Genomic DNA, 19,491 nt, shown 5'->3' on the forward strand with positions numbered 1-19,491 from the left:
GCACATAGCTGACCGGGACAAGATTCCATGGAGAGGCAAACAGAGAGCAGCTGCATCTTCCTAAGCTCAGGAGCTGCTAGGGGGAGGGAGAAATGCCCACCGAGGTCCCCAAAACTGACTGCTTCTGCTCCTTGGTAATGCTTCACACAACCGCCCCTTTTCTGTGCTCAGTGAAATAGAGAAGTGTATAAATAAATAAATAAATAAAAATAAAGCCCGTTGGTAACACAGTGATTGATGTTCTAGAGGAATCTTACACACAGACACCCAAGTCCAGTTAAACGTGGAAAAGTAGGGGGGAAATATTAGTAACATTGAACAGAACACCTGAAAGGAATACAGTCATCCAGCTTTGCTTTTATTGCATAAATCTTTTCAGAAGTATCTTTTGGAAGTATAAAACCAGTTCTTTCTAGGTTTCCACAATATCCCTCTTAAATTGTCTTTTTTTTAATCTGGTATTTCCTTAGCAGTATCTGTACTTAGTTCACCTCGATGTTATTTCTGTTGGCTACTGGCCAAGTGGCACACTTTAATAGTCAAGACACACAGTACTGAAGAAGCATCTTTCTCGCTCCACTCCATTTACATGCAAAGGCTGTGATATGCCTTTTAGGTAGTTGTAAGAAAAGAAATCCTCTTGCAAGATCCTCCTCAATGCCATCCCCTTAACATTAGTATCTCCTCATGAACCTGCCATTAACCATCAATGAAATCAGCCACAGCAACATGAAAAATGACCATACCACTACTTTCAGCATTCGTAACTTAGTATTCACATATTATCTTCCAGCTGCAAGTGTGTCCGCAGAAAACTACTCCCACCTTGTTCCTGGCTGCCTGTCACGGCTCCCTGTGCTCGAGGTATCACCTGCTTCCCTCTTGCCTGACCATACTGCGGTCTGCTTGTCGCTAGAGACAGCTGAGTTAGCACAGACCCGATTTAGCTGTTGAAGTTAACTCAGCTCGTTTTGACTCAAGTGAGCTAGGGTTAACTCCAGCAGCAGCTCAGTGAGGCAGTAAGACCTGGGTGAGAGGAGCAGTAAGAAGAGATAGCACTGAGCAGATGGCTGTCTCTGGAGCACAGCTGGAAGGCGGACAGCACGTGAGTGCAGGCTGAGCTTTCTCTCAGCATTTCCTCTGATGGTTAACATCCAAGGGAGCTGCCACCGCTCTGAACTTCTCTGTTCCTTTCTGTGACCCTTGGCATTCCCCCCAGTTGTGCTCGTGTCCCTCCCACCACCCCCAAAAACTTCTTTTTAAGCTGGATCAGCTCCCTGATCAGTCACCGCTCAGCTCTGCAAACACTGTGCTGGCACAGCTTGCAGGAATGAAACAGGGAGGACGAGCAGGAAAACGGATGGCTCTGGCAAGCACCACAGAAAGCTGCTCTCCTGAAGCCCTAGCCCTGGACTCTTCTCTCCTTCCTTCACACCAACCTACAAACTTCCCAAGTGAATGGAATATGCTTGTGATATCTCAGACCATAAGGTTTTTCTTCTTTTTTCCTCTATGCTGCCTTAAGAAAGTTTTTAATTGAAGTATTTTGTGTCTTGGTGTCATATTAGGTTTAACAAGCTAATCCCTCTCTTACTTTTGCAGTTATCACCTAATATTTCAAGGCAACAACAGGACATTTTTCAGAAATACATTTGATCATCTTAAAAAGCTTTAGCCAAGGGGAAACAGTCTTACATGACAGGCTATAAATCAACATGTTAGACAAGTAATTTTAAACCACAGGAGGAAAAAAAAAATCTCACTGTATCAAGCCAATAAAAACCCTGTAGCACTGACTCTAGAAGATATTGGATCTATTCCATAACAACTATATTTCTTAGGAAAATATAGTATTTTGAACTCTAAAGAGTCTGAACTTGATTAGACTGAAACAAATGAGAGGGAGGAAAGCGGAGCAGAGGACATGATTCCCCTCATCCTTCCTCCACATTTAAAGCCTGAGGAGGAAGCTTGAGAAGGCTCAAGCAAGTCAAGAAACTGTTCCCTTGATCAAGTCACCCAGTGTTGACACATTTGCTTACGAGTTCCCAGTAATCCTGGCAGTGGATGAACGTTCCTCACCTCCCTCCTTCAAGCCTTTACTCAAACTTTTAGGGGACTGTTGTTTTCCAATGCTCTCAACCCATGTTACTTGATAGGAGAACAAATGGCAATTGTTTTTCAGGCTTCACTATTATTATTACAGCACATGCTCAGCTGCATGAATAATATTCAGAGACAGCAACGTTTCTTCTGAGATCTTTAAGGGTGCAAAATATTAAGAAACCAGTAAGAGACAAGTAATAACTTTTCTTCCTTGAGAAAATATACTCTTAAAAGTGAGGTCTACAGCAAAATCATGCTGGGCAAAAGTCTTCTCGAATATTTCAGATGCAGAATGAAACCTGGCCAGTGCTTTGACAGGATAACACTAGCAAGTAACAAGCACAACGCTACATGGCACGGAAGGGAGACTTCATAATACAGAGTCCCAGAAACTAAGACTCAACAATGTGCAGTAGTGCACCAGTGAATGTCTCAGTTTCTGGATGAAGTGAGAAAATATAGTTTCTACACACCTGTTCAAAAAAGCTGCCAAAGGTAGGGATACATGTCTGGTTAGGCAATCAAGTTCCAAGTTCCTAAATTTCCCCTATGAGAATTGGGTGGAGACAGTACTCCTACTGGTTCCTAACCTGTATACATGTTGCCAAGTACTGTTAAACAGATGTCATTGCATCACACCACACTGCAGGTTCATGAGAAGATCTGTGTTCATACTCTTTGAGCATGCCAAGGCCAAAACAAAACGAAGCCTCCATGGTAATGATACATGGAGACAGTCTCTGTATTTTGATGATCAAGTTCATGCTACACCAGTAAACTCCGAGAGGTCATCTTGGAGTAATTTCTACAGCTCCAGAGAAACGCCCTTTCCTCACTTCTACTGTGTGTGCATCTTACTTGGGCTCCCATCTGTGTGCACACTGCCTTGGATAATGCTGTGAGATGCAGCGTTACAGATGCAATGATTCCTGAACAGCAGGGTTCAAGAAGACACTCTGCTTCCAAGGTCAACATTCTCTTCCTGCAACAAGCATTGTAACTGTCTATTCCTTTTCTCAAAGGCATCCATCAGCTCTTAAAATTGTCGACATTATGATTAATTATTTTTAATCAAGCTTTCCAATACCTGCCACCACCTTCAGAGACTAACCACAGAGGCCAACAATAAACAAGCTTACAAGTATATGTACATATACACACATACAGAAGTATGTATAAAAACCTGAATTTAGGCAATTTTTTTCCACAACTTAAATTTGTAGGATATATGTTCCTGAACATGCAGTATCTGAGATGCTAGAGCTATCTGAAGTACTGCCATGCAAAGAAAACATTAATATAGTCATAGTAGTTCTACATGCAGCCCATTACTTGAATGACTATAATGATTTTTGTATATCAATTTTAATAGTCAGTGTTCAACTTTCAGCTCGTCTCTGCAAAAGGGTAGAGTTAAGAATCTAAGGTAGAAGTACCCTAACCTGTAATAATCTGACAGCCTACATCTTAAATAGGATCTATATCCTAAATGGCAAATGAGCTTTCAATGAGTATTACAATGCTCTCATCTCAGCGATCTGTCTGCCAAGCAACTTTGGCATTCTTTCCAACCTGATGCACATGGGCTGGGACATCCCACCAGCTGACTACTCATTTACTCCTGCTCTGAACATTTACCCACATTTTCAATAAAACCTCAAGCTCTCCTCTTGAAGACCATTAAGTGAGCAGACAGTATGAATGACAGATATCTATGCAAACAATAAAAACACTAAATATCATTATCCTTTTATCTTCTCTGTATTGCAGCCTTCCTACATCTCTACCCTAGAAACATCAATTCAGGTTGTAATGTCTTCTTGGGCAGAGCCCTTATTTTTTGCAACGATGTTGCACCACACAGCTTTACCGCAATGCCAGTATAACAGTGGCTTTATATTTGATTATGGCTATAACGGAGCAATGCAAATGTGAAACCCAAGGTGAACAGTAAAACTATTGTTAGCAATTTACACTGGTAACATGATCCATACCACACCAAGCTTTTCCCAATTTCTAACACGCAAGTCATAGACCAAAGATCGTGTTCTGCCAGGAAAGGTACAATCATGTTTTCTTATAATGTCATTACAAATGCTTGGAAAACTCTGTGGATGCCAACATCATAATTTAGAGAAGAAAGAAGGAAAATACCAGGTATGCTTCAAATTACAGGAATATCTTAACTAATTATTAATTATAACATATAGCTGCATTTAACTGTCCATGTAATCTGAAATCCAAGCTACTGATATTAAATGGATTCAGCATATCTGTGTACTGGCGGAACAGGAGGACTCTTACTGCTCACAATACGCAGCAAAGCTCTGGCCTGATGTAATCAATAGAAATTTTACTGCTAATTTCAATAAGGACAGAATTTCAGCCCAAGAACCTTCATCTTCCAGCATGGTGGGGCTGGGGATATGGTCCCAGTCTAGATATACACAGTTGATCTGCAATACCAAACACTACTCTTCCCAGCTTTCCCATCTCACCACACTCTGCACAGCAGTGCTCAGAGAACAGAGCCAAGTTCTACCAGAAACTCAGATTGTGCAGGCTCTTCACATTTTGTCTTCTGACCCAAGCATCCAAGGGACCCTCTGTTGTTGCAGGTGGGGTCTGAGGAAGAACACTGTTACTCAGTAGCTGATGAAATGAAAAGGCCTCCCCACCCCCCCCAGCACTTCCTGCAATGCTCCATGCACTAAAGTCATATACCACTACAAGCTGGATCGCAGTTCAGTGCATTCCACTGCACTTTGTCACGCTTCCCTGACCGATACTATGCCAAAAATTTCTAGCTTTAACAGTTCTCCGGTGAATAAAAGAGCTTTTGCAACTCTGAAACAGAGCTGAGTTTTTAATTCATGTTAAATCTGCTTTTCTGTTCTGAAGGAACATTTTTAATGCTGCCTGTAATTGCCCTTCTGCACTTTTTTCTTACATCTGTAGTGACTTTTGTGAAGATAAAGTGAAAATTCAAGCTGACTAGTTTTTAAAAGCCTTAAAGAGACCTCTAAAACATGCCTGAAGGAAGTAAAAATATGAACTAGCAAAATACGAAGATGAAAAAGATCCACATCATGTTCATATAAATCTAGAAATACATGGCAACAAGCCAGAAGATTCACAAGACTGCTACCATAAAGAACAAAATCCAAAGTACAGCTGGACTATCTAAACAAGCATAGAGCAACATTATCCAAGATTTGCACATTTACTGTTTATTTACTCAGTACCCAACTGAGCACAATCTTGTGAAATAATACAGACTGCTTCTGCAAATATTCCTCCTACTCAGATACTCTAAGCACTTGTAGTTACAGACTATGCCCTTTATAATCTTTTACTTTCCTTTATAATCTTTTACTCAAAACCCATGTCTACAGTTATCAAAAGAACATGATCATGAGAAAACTGTAGAACTAACATAAGTACTTAACAGAGTAAAGTGTTCATTACATCAATGCTTGGCTTCCCTCCATAGCAGAAGAATACCAGCATGTTGCATGTGCACCCAAAAAAGGGATCCCACTTCTCTCCACGCCAGTTAGCTTTGCTCAACACATCAAGAACTGTTGCCGGTTCCAGCCCATTTTTGGAACAGAGAGTTTTACTATCCAACCCATCTCCAGGCTGACCTGGAAATATGCCTGTCCTGATTGCTACTCGCATATGGAAATAATAAAGCTATTTTTACATGAAAAGCAAATCCTTTCTTTTTCCAAAAGCAGGAACAGCCATTGCAACAAGCCTAGAAGCCAGGCTTCTAGAATAGAGAAGGGTGTTACCTAAAAGTACAAAAAGCAATTAAGCCTTGTGAGCAGAGGATGTGGGCAGGATGAGGGGTTAAGCATGACTTTAGACAGCAAGCACACAAGAACACTGAAAAGAGGAAAGGGGGGAGGAGGAAAGCAAGCCAACCTGGAGCTTTTAAATTCAATAGGCTGGGAAACTGGGGAAGATGCCTCTCCCCCTCTGCAGTGCCTGCCAGCTAGAGCAAGCAGCCGGCACTCACTGTTGGGGGGCACTGCTGGGAACCCCATGCTGCTTTCCCTGGTGCGCAGGGTGCAGTCCAGACTCAGGCTGCTGTTTCTTCCACGCTGCAGAGCTGAAGAAAACGACTTTCCTCATGCCCGAGTGCAAGCCCTTGCTGAACATACGCTGGCTTCAGTCATGCAGGCGGCTTGGGGACTTAGAGTCCAAAAGAGCACTTCAGTGTGCATGATTAGGATTTTCATCCTCAAAAACTACATCCAATTTTCAAGGCATATACTTCATTAGCACCAATGTTCCTCCAGTTAAAACAACCAGTTTATTACTAATGGCTGAACTTAGCACTACCAGCTCTGGGATGTGATTGCCCTCCTCCCCAGGTAAATGCCAAACATAATCCTCTCTGCTCACACTCCAGTTCCCGCTTTTTAGCAGGGGCTTCATCCTTGTTATGCTTCCCATTTGCCCTCATGACTGTCAGTTATCACTTTCCTGTCAGAGTTTAAACCTCAGTAGTAATACCTCCTCTATCCATTAGCTGCCACAATCTGAGAGTCAAAAAAAAAAAAAGAAAAAGGGAGAGGGGAAAGTAAAAATTAGTTCCATTGAGCCTCTTCCCAGACTGGGAAACCACAAAACTACTATGTGAAAATGGCAAAACAAACCCGATCTGTGGTCTAGTGGCAGGGTTTTCCCCAAATTCATGGACTCAAAACTTCGTGTGCAAGAAAGGTTGATGGTGCCCTGCTAGTTTGACTCAGGGTTTTATCTAGTGCTGGGCAATGGTCCTATTTCAAGGTAATGGGAGAGAGGAAGAGAAGGCAGTTTCATGCATAGCTGAAAGTAAGATAACTGGCCTCCCCTACATGCTGTGCTAATGCTACGGCTGCTAATGTTTGGCCCATGTAGGGCAGGGTGATGACTGAGTTAAAACTCCAGTAGACAGTGGAGAGTGTGGGAGCACAAACCCTCCTCCACGAGACAAGAGGAAGAAAATGGCTCTTTGCAAAAAAACCAAGGAATCCTGTTGAACATGTAGCGCTGCTATTTGCCCAAAATAGTGTTTCTGGAGATGCTGAACACATAGCAGGACGTTCTGACCTTTCCAGGAATCTGGGAGAAGGGAACTCTGCCTCCAGCACCAGAGCTCTGCCACAGACTGTGCTGCAGCTCAGACTCTCCTCTGCCTCCTGAGCAGAGGTGTTCCAAGCTCAGGAGGCAACAGCTTCTCCCTGGCAGTAAATCTGAGCACCCAATTCTGCATAAGTGTATAGTAGGGCCTGCAACAGCAAGTTCTCAACCTCCAGCAGTTTCTAATGCTTAGGAACAGGGAAGTTCCTGGAAAAGTGGAACTGATCTGTTACAGGTTTTACAGAACCAAAGTAGTACTGAAAAATACTTTTTCTAGGTTACTTTCATGTGGCTAAAAACCCTGAAGGCTCACTTCTCAGTAAACAGAGAGATGGGGGGCGGGGAGAGGCACACCAACGCAAATGAAAATTCTTGTGGCTTGCTTTTGAATTTGCTGGCACTTCCCAGTGAGGTCCTGCTTTTGTATTATGGGGAGCTGGCTTGCCATGTGCCCTGGCAGAGATTGGTGACTTTTGCCTGCTTGTGAACACTTTCTAGGCTCTAAGTCTTCGATTTGCACTGTTGAGCACTGCACCAACATCTTCTCTCCACCATTTGCATGACTGCAACACCACACATGTTTCATAGGTTCTTCATAACACAACTTCAAGAAAGCACTCAATGAACTTAGTGCTTGCATCAGAGAACATAATAAAAAGATTTTCAGAATGGGAGGGATGGCCAAGGTGCAAGAAATGATCACAGGAAGGAGATAGAAGTGTGTTTCCACCATAGCAACTGCTGGAGCACTTGAAAGAAAGAGGAATTCCACCCTGCTCCAGCACACAGCCAGCTGGTCAGTACCATGTCTGGGCAGCAGACATTACACAGGCAATCAGGGAATCATCTAAAAGCACAGTCAAGATACTGTGCTGGACAATCAGAAAAAACAGGCTCCAGCACAGTGGAATGCACGTCTCTGGAGAAAGTTATTCAGCACTCATTTGAAGCCAGGACAAAAAGAGCCCAATATGGAGTGGATTTGTCTTGATTCAAAGACTTCTGTCATGTGGCCACAACTTTTTATATTTTTAATTGGGACAGCCAGAGATATTTTCTGGTTTTGTAAACCAGGATACCCTGCACATATTAGTATTTCCAAGGTCCCAGTTACATTGATTAAATTACATTTTATGCACCTTTATCAGGCTGACATCTGGCAGGACGGTGGAACGAACATAGTGACTGTGGCAAAGCTGGAAAAAAGCACAAAAGAGAGAGGTGGCTAATTTAAGTACAGACTATGGAGTCCTGACACTGAATGGAAGAAAAGATGCAGAAATGAAAATACATGGGATATGCTGTCAAAGTCACATTACAGTTGCATCTATAATTCTTTAAGATGTCACATCAAATCTAAAAAGTAAGATTGAAGTCTATAGAAGAGTTCTTTCTTAGTAGTTTGCAATTATTAAAAAAATAATTTAGGGTATTCAGAGGCACATGGAGAAAAGCATTTAGGAGATGTTGAATATTAGTCATTCAAACCAATGAAGCAGAAAAAACAATGCAATAGGACAACAAGTAAAGGAAGGTATAGATTTGAATATCCTTGAAGATATTAAGAGTTGATACAGTGGAGGAACAAAACAAACAGGGAGAGAAGGAAGCTGCAGAGCAGCAATGATGATCTCCGAGTCTGTGCTGACATTTACTTCTCTTTTGAAATAACCCACATCTAACAGATTCATAAATGGTGGATAAAATCCAAACCTAACCATATAAAGACTTATGCAGGAGTAATTTTACACTGCTAGTTGTCCTACTGAAGTCAATCTCTTTGAAGGGCAAGAACTTCACTATATTATCACCTAGTACCAGCAGTCATCTTTCTAGCATTTTATGTACATGAGGAGTAATACACTGCATCTTTGCATGCTTTGGCTGAAATGAGTAATTTATAAATCATGCATTAGAGTAACGAAAGATACAGAAAACCATTGCAAAATGCTTGGTCATTTTAAGTAATCTACACTTAAATCTCAACATTTTCCCTTTTACATTGTGTTTATATTTCTCTAAATGCATAGAAGATAATATGTGTTACCGGAACAGTTTCACATATGCACACATACACTGATGACAATTAAAGACAAAGCAGCACAGAACACAGTTGTTTTCACAGACTGCCCTTGCCATAGCTGTTACCTGATTCACAAAGTTACAGGTACACAGCATTCTTTGGCTTCAGCCTTCTGAAAATTAACTGACCTAGAAATAATTTTTTTTTAGAAGTATTTTCATATCCTCTCCTGTTCTCTTCATCCTTTGCCTCCCTGGGGAAATACCTTTAATTGCTTGGATTCAGTTAAAATAAAGAACACAAGTTTCTCATCAGGAAAAATCCATCTCTTGCACTGCAGGGAAGCAGAACACAACCTCATACATTAGAATCTTGTTTACTTAGACTGAAAAAGAGATCTTCAGTGGAGTACCAAATCCTATGGATTAAATTCTTCACAAACAGCTGGTACCATGCAAACACTGCAGTTGTCATAATACATATATGTGCACATCCATCTCCTGGGTGAAACCTAATTTCTGCATGTCAATTTGTATATGAGAAGTTTCTTGTGAACTGCCAGTGACAGTCCAGATGGCAGGACAAGACCATTAGAACAATACCAGTTTTTCTGTGCTGCAACCACAGCTGGGTGACCCCATCAAGATCAGACCTGACAGAACCACCTCAGCAGAAGCCATGTGGTATCAGGGAAGACACATCAGCTGCCAAGAAACATGAAGTTGAACATATTCCAGCACCAACAGTATTTTGGGTGACCAGCAGCAGATGTGTAGAGCAGGCAGACAGCAAGAGGTTGACTTTCACCAGGCTTTTATTTAAGCATCTTCTGAAGATGGGAAATTGGGATCCCTCTAAAGTCTGAACAACACGAGCTTGCTGTTGCTATGTTAGGGTAGGGTAATGCCAAAGACCACAATGGCTCAGCAACTTCAGCCTCTATTTTGGTAATCAGAGGCATTTTTAAATTTAATTATTTTTTTTTCCAAAAAGCTAGGGAATTATGAAAACCTGGAGTGGAAAATGCTAGTCCTTATTTCTAAGCCTCAGCTCCAAGCAACATAAAAATGCCAGATCTAAGCTGCACTCACAATTACGTTATGCACATAAGCAGAAACAGTGAAAAAAGTGGAATGTATTTCACATGCTATACACATGACTTATGTAAGGATAAGGCCCAAATTAACACAAACATCTGTAGCTTTAGGAGGGACAGACACCTTGTCTGTTTGCTTACTTTACTAGTGCGAACTGTTTTTGTTCCAGCCCTACTTGATTGTAAAACATCTACTCTAGAGTAGCTATATCCATAGTGAGGCAGTTTGCAATCCAGCCAGAATTCTTTCCTAAGTGAAATAAAGGAAAACCTGGGCCCGCCCAACTGTTCGTTAAGAGAGATTTTAAAAAAAAAAAAAAAAAAGGGCATGGTGGGGAATGAATGGACATACCCAACAAATGAGAAAAACAGCAGCTGCCGTCACCAAAAAAATTCAGCTTGAAGGTCTCTTTCATGTCTCTCCTTGCCTATTTTAGATAGCATTGCATACATGCATTTTTAAGTCACAGAGACAGCCAGTACCCAAGGAAGAAAGAATATACGTACTGGAGCTCAATTCATGGTAGGTTATTTTATGGTACGGTAGGGGGATACACGGACAACACACATGGGACATGGACATTATATAGGAGTCACCACCACCACAGGCAGCTGCTGAGCGGGATTTGAACGCTGGGCCCAAGGGAGCACCAACAAGCTGTGTTCTGCTCGACAGTGACATAATCAACTTCACAACCAAAAAGAACTTCTGCTGCATTTTGTAGCACATAACCATTCACCTTCAGAGCAACAGCAGTGTAATCCTCACGCCCTGCCTCCTGAGCATGACCATACTGGTCACTGTTTCTCCTTCCGACAGTAGTCTGGTAAGAATTCGGCCAGCATCTTGAATATTTCCAGAAAACAGACACACTGTTGTAATACTACCACGCTTTCAGAACATGCAGTCACAGTAACTTCACTCTGTCCTTGGGCAAATATGACAATATCTGGCAATGATATTTTATAAATAAAATGGAAGAAAAAGTAATTTAGTTCCCTTCAGTTTATCAGATTATATCATGCAATCGAACGCCTGGCTACACTCTTGTAATTTAAATTACTATAAGCTCATGTACCTGGTGACACTATTAGTATTTCTCCATGGGTACAGATTAAATTCTCCTTTTTTTTATCTTCCTGTTAACTTAGTTTCAGTTCTACTGATCAACTAATTTCAAAATGTCTGCAAAATAATTTTTCCTGTGGGTACAGCACGAAAAAAAGAGTGAGGAAAAATGACTGCCATTGTAGTTACTCTGTATATCTGGCCATGCTTTAGCAAAAAAAAAAAAAAGATAAAAAGTCACTCCACACAAGTATGGCACATACCTGTATATCACATGAGAAGTAGTCATGGGCTTTTGTTTGCATTCTACTGATATTCAATTAGCAGCTTTAACATAAGCTTTTATTTAGTTTAGCAACTATCCGAAAAGCATTCCTAGGTTGAATTAAATGAGTTCCAAATGCACGTCTTGGATTACCTCTAAAGACTGTAGCATGCAAAAGCCTTGCATCCAGCCCTTCTACTGAAATCTCTCTAAGTTTAAAAGTGTAATTCCATTTGTTTGATAAGAAAACAACCCACAACAACAAAAAAAATACACATACACCACCCTCCCTCCCCCAATGCAGAGATGCTATTTTTCAGTCTCACCATAAAATCACATCAGTTCCTCTCAGATACAAACTGAAAAGAACAGCAAAGATTTAGTCTGAGAACAACAAAAAATGCAAAATGAACAGTTACACCCTACTACTATTGTGATATCAACTTCCTGTTATAATAATGGCAATCTTTACTTCTGGTCAGAAGAGCTTTTTTTTATTCAGAGACTGAAGTTAATGCTTATGCAGAATTTTTAGTGACTGTGATGAAGCCATTTCCTTTTTTATTAAAGTATAGCTCAACTTTCTCCTGGCAATTAAATTTTAATAAATACAATTTAAGTATCCAATGCAAGTTAATCCTGCACCTTGTTACATCAATATATAATTTTAGGCTTTTATATTAACTACCAAGCTTCTAGAACTATTATCCGACATGAGGAATAGGGAAGCATTAGTTTAACATAACTCAAGAGTCACACTTATCTGCAGTTGAAGTCTGGCATCTGATTCTTCTTCTGTCATTTCAAACATAATCCTACTACCAAGTTGCAATTTACTCTATAGTCTACCAAAGAAGAAAGCAGACTAACAAGAATAAAGGGCAGAGTTTAAAACATACTGCAGTCTTGTTCAGTGCCTATTGCTGCCCAGAAGCCACATCTTGTCATGTGAAGGAGCACATGCAATCACCTACTACTGCCAAGGAGTATTTCCATCACCGTAAAAATGCAAGGGAAAAGACAAAATTCTTTTTCTCCCTTCTGCAGGACAAGAGCATATTCTAAGCCACACTCACACAGAACAAAGCCAAGAGCACCTTCCCAAATATACTGCAGGAACTGCGTCACAACACAGAGGATTTAAGTATCTTCACTAAGACAGTGTCATGAAGAAGTGACAGCAACACAGAAAGACTGGAGACAAGAGAAACGGGATAGAAGAGAGAGGTGTCAGCAGCTATGAGCTCAAGAGCAGTCCTTGCCTCTTGCTTTCAGCCCCTGGAAAGCTATGACTGACTTTTTCTGAAGCAGCTAAAAACTAAAATTACTTAAGGGGCTAACTTCAGGCATATTGATGAAAAAACACATTCCCTTACATGCTTTGATGGAAGAACACTGGATGATACTGGAAACTTCTCAGAAATGAGGAAGACGACTGAAACTAAAAAGGGAGGTTAGAAAGAAAAGAGAGAAAGTATAGAAAAAGGTTATGAAACAAGTTTTGAACACATCTAGCAAAGGTAAGACAGAGTGAACAATTTACCTTAAAATGAGGGAGGCAAACGAACACACAAGAGACAGTTGGCCTGAATTATCAAATCTACTTCTGTTGCTAAAATAAAACCTTTCTCCTGCATTCAGCAATGAGTGCCCTCATTTGAAGGCCTCCTTTTTCTCCTTGTAACCCAAGAACACTTATTTCCTCCTGACCTGCAACATAGCTTTTAATGACTCTTGCCACCAGAATCACAGAATCACTAAGGTTGGAAAAGACCTGTAAGATCATCAAGTCCAACCTAGAAAACCACCTTTAACATATGTCCCACAGAATAACATAGGCAATCTTGTAACAGCTCATTCTTTAGTCATTTTTCATTAACAAAACAATTTGGACCCAAAACACCCAGAAGATGACTAAGATGTTCATCCTGGAGGCTTTGGTAAATTGCTGGGAAAGCAGAACTCTTAACACAGGTAAAGTTTACCCAAGCAGAAGACAAAATTTTGTTACAGGACAGGCCAATGTTACGAAATTAATTCCCCCATTTGCTCAGGGCTATTACAAAATTTGCTGCCCTTCACCTTGAAGGCAAGCTGTCTTTTTAGACTTGTCCTCTTAACAAATACATCACAACAGATATTTTACTACAACAAGAACTCCAGCCATGCATTGTGTGTTACCAAATCAAAACTTTGCATTGTATCTGCTTCCTCTCATTGCTCCGACAACAGGATGAGAAGTCATACTGCTCAGTAACACACTGCCAGGTGGCACACGGATTATATGTGAACAAGCATGACCTAAAACCCTACAGAGAAAATTAAAAAACCAGAATACTAATTCCACGTGCAAAACAAAAAGGACTTTCTGCCCAAGCTCTACTTGGATAGCAGAATTTCCCCTCACTTAAAGAAGTGCAAATATTTGTTCAAATGGAGATAAATACTGTATTTCCCATTCTCAAAGTTTTCCAAAATCAAGCGGTAGTTCCCAAATCAGGGTAGAATCTTTACCAAATAGGTTAAATATAAAGGATGTAATCCATGATGAAGAGATCAAAAGAACCCTGGAATGCAAGAAGGAGAATTTAAAAAAACCCACAACAAAACCAAAACCACCCCACTTCTACCAAGTGAATTCCATGAACTCAGTGTAACACAGATGACAAGATGGTCAGCTTGATATTCTTAGACACATTACAGTACCCACAAACACCATTCCAGTTCCTTGAAAGACACTAGTGTCCAAAGGACAGATCTTCCCCTTCGGAATGTTCTGATATTGGCACAGGTGGGGTGTACATGTTTTATTACAGAGCTATTTATAAAAGCCGCTGGAAAAAATGAAGCATATAGACTTCCCTGCTTCACATATTCACATAATTATTGACTGTATAGTGCATGATGCATGTTACTGGAGGTACATAGCCTGTAAAAAATCCTAAAACATCATCTTTTCTTAAAAACAGCTGCCCAAACAAACTATGTCTAGAAATCTTCACCCAGAAAAGGCACCCCTGCTCAAAGAAAAAAGAAAAGAAGTTTGCTTGCGAGGGAAAAAAAGTGACAAGTGTGTAACATTCCACAGCTCATCTAGAACTGCTGCAGCCCACTCTACATTACAATGTCAGTGGCTGTTATGCTCTAAGAAAGTACAGTAAGTACAGTACAGCCCATTCAGGTTGCTGGAATGTCACTGATCATTTGCTCAATTGCATCTATTCATTAGAAAAATTCAATCCACAACAGCAGCTGTATTTACCACCACACCCCAAACGCCATCCAGTTGCCCCAGGTGATTCCAGCGGTTTACCAGTCCACAGGACAGACGCTCCATGCTCTTGTCCCTCTGCAGTGACTGCAAGTTACACTTCCACGCCCAAGGTTTATTTACTAAAGAGCAGTATATTAGCAGTGCTTTTGGCGTCAAGCTTTTCCAACAAAAAAGGTCCGGCCTTTTGCAGTCATGTTCTACAAGTTTCAAAACAATTTATGCTGCACTAATTATTTTTGATTGAGACTTGCTCAATAATTACTGTTGAAAAGATGACTTAAGCAAACAACAGACAAGTTACTCCATTTGTTTGAGAAGAACTATGACTAATTATGTGCGTAATTTTGTTTTGTATATCTTTAAAAAAAGCGTGTAATCCTGGCTTCTTTCAGGTCAACAGCAAAGTCCCCATTAAGTTTTGGGTGCCAGATTTCACTACAAAATCATAAGCTACACAATGGCTGAAAAGCAATCTTTGTGAAAGAACATGGGTCATTTAAAAGGACACTGGCAACTTCCTAATCAATTTAAAAAAAAAACCCACGTTTTCACATTAACACCTGTGATGACTGTAACTGAAAGATACAATAATTTTGTATTTACTTCATGAATTACACTGCATTGTATATACTTGTTAAGTTTACCAACCAGCTTATAACCAATTTCCTGTCTGTGTGGGTCTTTCACAGAGAAAGAATAAAGTAATAAAATGTTATGAAGTTTCCTTTTTATTTAATTAAAACAATTCCAATTTCATCTTAAAACTTAAGAGTCACTCAGGCAGAACAAGAAGCTACAAACCCTACCTTTATGTTACCTAATAGGCAACATCTCTCGTAGTATGTAAAATGGTTGTTGTTAAAATCTAACCATGCTACGGATATGCTAGATGAGTGAAGCTAATAATAGTAATAATAAATCCAAGTACCCTTTCTCCAGCCTCTACAAGTTATACTACTTCCTTCTTAATCGTCACTGTTCCCCTTCACCCTTCCAAAAATCCTTATTGTAGCCCAATAAACAGACTGAAGAAGAACCCCGATCCTTGCATGGTGTCCACCAGAACAGATTACCCAGAAGGTTAGTATTACTTTCTGGTGTTCCACCTGCAACACTAAAAAGCATCAACCTAAATCCAACTTGAAAACGGACTTCACATAAGATCAAACTGAATAATGTTATAGCTATATCTACTCATTCTTCACAAGTTTCTAGAACGCCCGTGATTAGAGCTTCTTATGACAAATAGCCAAATTCAGGACACTTGAAGCCATTAAACAGCTGATTAGTGTACCACGAAGCAGGATCAGGAGGTGCAAGATCTTGTACTCTGCAGGTTTGCTGTAAGGGAAGGCTCAAGTAGACCGTTAGCTAGTCATGCACTGAAATACTTAACCTCTAACATTTCCTCCTGGCATTTAAGACAGAGGGAGGGGGGGCTTTAATGCTCATTTACCAACCTCACACTAGCACCGAGTCCAGAAGTAAATAAAACCATCCCCAAAGAAACTGAAGCTGACTTCACTTCTCTGTTAAATCAGAGATCTGTTAGCTGCCTACGAAAGATGTCCACGTGGTAGGCATTTAAAAGCTTTGATTCACAAGCAGGGACAGGGTAGCTCGGGATGGCCGATTTACTACACATCATGCTCTGACACAGCATTTGATTCAAAACAGCTCAGGCACCAGGAGGAAAGGAAGAATCTAGAGGAAAGGAAGAATCTAGAGGCAGTAATCAAGTCTGTCACCCTACACCATGCTGTCCTCAGGGCCAGATACCATTCACACCATCTCAAGAAGCTCCATTCATTCACAACCCTCCAGGACACCCAACCTTCATGTGGCCAGGACCCATATTAGGAAACCCAGCATTTTTAGCCACAAGACTCCAGTTTTGGAACCCCTATCTGGACTCTAGCCAAATGTGATTCTGTTTATGCTTAGGTTTGAACACCAAACACACCTAAGGGATAGGCCCAATAATGCTGTCTCCAGGCAACAATCACAGCTAGGGAGAAAAGCTAAATGTGAGGATGGAAGGATCATGGCCAGTGAGGGGAGAAAAAAAAAAACACCACAAAACAAAACCCAAAAAATGTGCAGCCAAATTTAAGGAGGTAGCAAAACTCTCCACATCAGAGTCAGAAATGAGCTCATTCTCAGTGCTCGGTAAGAAGCAATACCATTGTGCAAATGCTGAAGTTGAAATAGCTAAAGATATTAAAAACTTTATATATATAGTGCATTACACTGCCTTTAATACCAAGACATTTTAACAGGTGCTCAGGTATTTCTGGTTTATACACTGGCTTAACATTTCTGTGCTGTAGTGTACTCAAAGTACTTTCCCAGATTTCAGTCCAACAAGCCTGTTCTGTGTGTCAACGATTTGTTCATGTAACCTACCAAATGCAGATTTCCAATCCAGAATCCAGCTGTGCTCATTTAACCTTGGCTCATACGCACAAGGAGTGTTCTCATCCTAAACAGCCAGGGAAGTTTAGAGGGTAGAGTTCTAAAAAACACTGTGTTTTCATGGCATGCTTAAGATCAGAGAAAATCCTTGGTTCCTCCAGTGAAATAATTCAGTACAGCACCTTGGTTCACTGGACTAGGAAGTGCTTAGTTGTACTGTAGCACTTCTCAGTGGATTTGCAACCTATTCTAGCTCTGATTCTCTCACATAGAATAAACTCTTTGGTACAGAAACAGCACTAATTAATGTCTATACAGCTCCAGAGAAATGCAGACTGTTTACAATAATGCCTGATGTTAGTTTTGTTATATAGATTCTGAATATGGTCTAGGAGACTCAAGAGACTCACACTCTGCCATGAGTGAATGGAGGTTAAGCTTTGAAATCAAGGAAATACCACTGAAAGCACTTCGGTTTTAAATCTCTCCGATTTATATCAGGGACTATAAATGGAAACATTTCAGCTTGTCAACAACTGCCATGCAATCACATGTGAAAAAAGTTGTTTCTGCAACAGTCATAATCTGAACCCAAAACAGCACTTCATCTCTAAAAAGCAAAATTTTTAGCTATTCCTGGACAGCGGTGAAAGTCAATACCAACACTGGAAGCACATGCAAGATGAATGCAGCTCAAAAAAAGACCATGTTCTGCACCAGGTGAACGGTCTTTGAATTAAGACTATGTTCTAGCATCAATCTCAGAATGACAAAAGCAAGCATCTCTGTGTCAAGTCTCTTATTGAAACAGGGCTACCACCTCTAGATAGAAGCAGAGAAGGTGAGGAAGAAAAGGTGTGCGCCCCACCACTGCTGCTTGCTCAACGTCCAGCCAGTTCCACCTGCTTCTGGCAAACAGCAAGTGAGCTTCTTCAAAGACCATATACTGTCTCTGTCATCTCTTCTAGTTGCTTCTGACAGTGAACTGAGTTTAGATGTGCTTAACAAAAGTCCACCCTAATACTCACAGCTAAGGCTTGTTCCAGTATTGAGGGGGAACAAAAAGAAGAAAAAAAAAAAAAGAAAACAAGCTACCCTATTCAGCCTTACACATCAACTGGAGAAATCATAAGAGAATCCTAGAGGTCACCATGACCGTCTTTACCAAGAATTAACCCCATGTTAGGCATGTCTCTCAACAGCAAGTCCATCTACTCTGCTAGTCATACAGCAACACAACTGCCAGAATAATCAGTGGATTCTACCAACGAGCAAGCTTGATAACTTCCATCAAAATCCTTTCTGCAGTCCTGAGTATAAACTCATTTTGAAGGCAGTGACAATCCCCCCTCCAAACCCATACGTACCTGATCGCAACCTGCATTCACCAGTTCCTGAAGCATCTGCCTATTTACTTCAACAGCTGCTGTAGTGCTCGACTCATTAGCAAAAGGCAGCAAAGAATATCTAATTTCTCGCAGAGCTTTCTGATACGGTCCAAACTTGGGCGTTTGTCTCATCTGCTGCTGCCTTGCAGCATCCTTCCCTATTAAAATCTTAGGGTCCAGAGGAGTTTCACTGCTTGGTCCAATAGGTAGTCCCTGACCTGAAGATTTGGATGGTTGCTTTAAGCCTTCTCGAATCTCTTGTAACCTTTGTCTGCTGTTTCCAGAATATGTCGTAGCAGGAAAAGTCTTTGGCCTCATTGTTAATCCAGTTTTCTCTGAGCATATATACAGCTTTATTCTCAGACTTTTTAAAATTACTTTATTTTGAAAAAAAGTGTCACTTGATGGTATCAATTTCTTGTAAACATAATCCTTTGAAGAGAAAAAGGCAAAATTCTCAAGAAATTTCTGCCAAAGTTTTACTTCAATTCACAATCTTCATGTTTCCTACAGAAAATTAAAATCCTTGGAATCATCATTTTGCAGACTGACAGTGTCTGGAACAAAAGAAAATAGAGAGTACATGCAATTAAGTTGATATTGTAAATGCCTCTGAAGGGACAACACAACAATGAATCAGTTTAACCTATTAAACTGTCCCACCTGGATTCCCTTTAATGATTTTCACTTTATCTGTTTTCAAGAATAGGATTCCAAAAGGC

At 40.6% G+C, this 19,491-nt stretch overlaps 1 protein-coding gene across 3 annotated transcripts in view; it reads right to left on the reverse strand.

The window, feature by feature from the left end:
- Window positions 1-19,257, reverse strand: part of LATS2 (large tumor suppressor kinase 2) — a 46,504-nt gene extending 27,247 nt beyond the window's left edge. For 2 of the 3 annotated variants that reach the window (XM_059818153.1, XM_059818162.1), the window contains exon 1: window positions 18,749-19,208. In XM_059818153.1, the coding sequence (XP_059674136.1) occupies window positions 18,749-19,087 (339 nt within the window). In that variant the 5' untranslated portion in view covers window positions 19,088-19,208. Of the gene's footprint in view, window positions 1-18,748 lie in introns of all 3 variants that reach the window. The other variant, XM_059818169.1, reaches the window with a different exon arrangement.
- Between the last annotated feature and the right edge of the window lie 234 nt (window positions 19,258-19,491).

The sequence above is a fragment of the Gavia stellata genome, chromosome 1 (genome assembly GCF_030936135.1).
Source record: "Gavia stellata isolate bGavSte3 chromosome 1, bGavSte3.hap2, whole genome shotgun sequence".
In the NCBI taxonomy this organism is placed as follows: domain Eukaryota; kingdom Metazoa; phylum Chordata; class Aves; order Gaviiformes; family Gaviidae; genus Gavia; species Gavia stellata.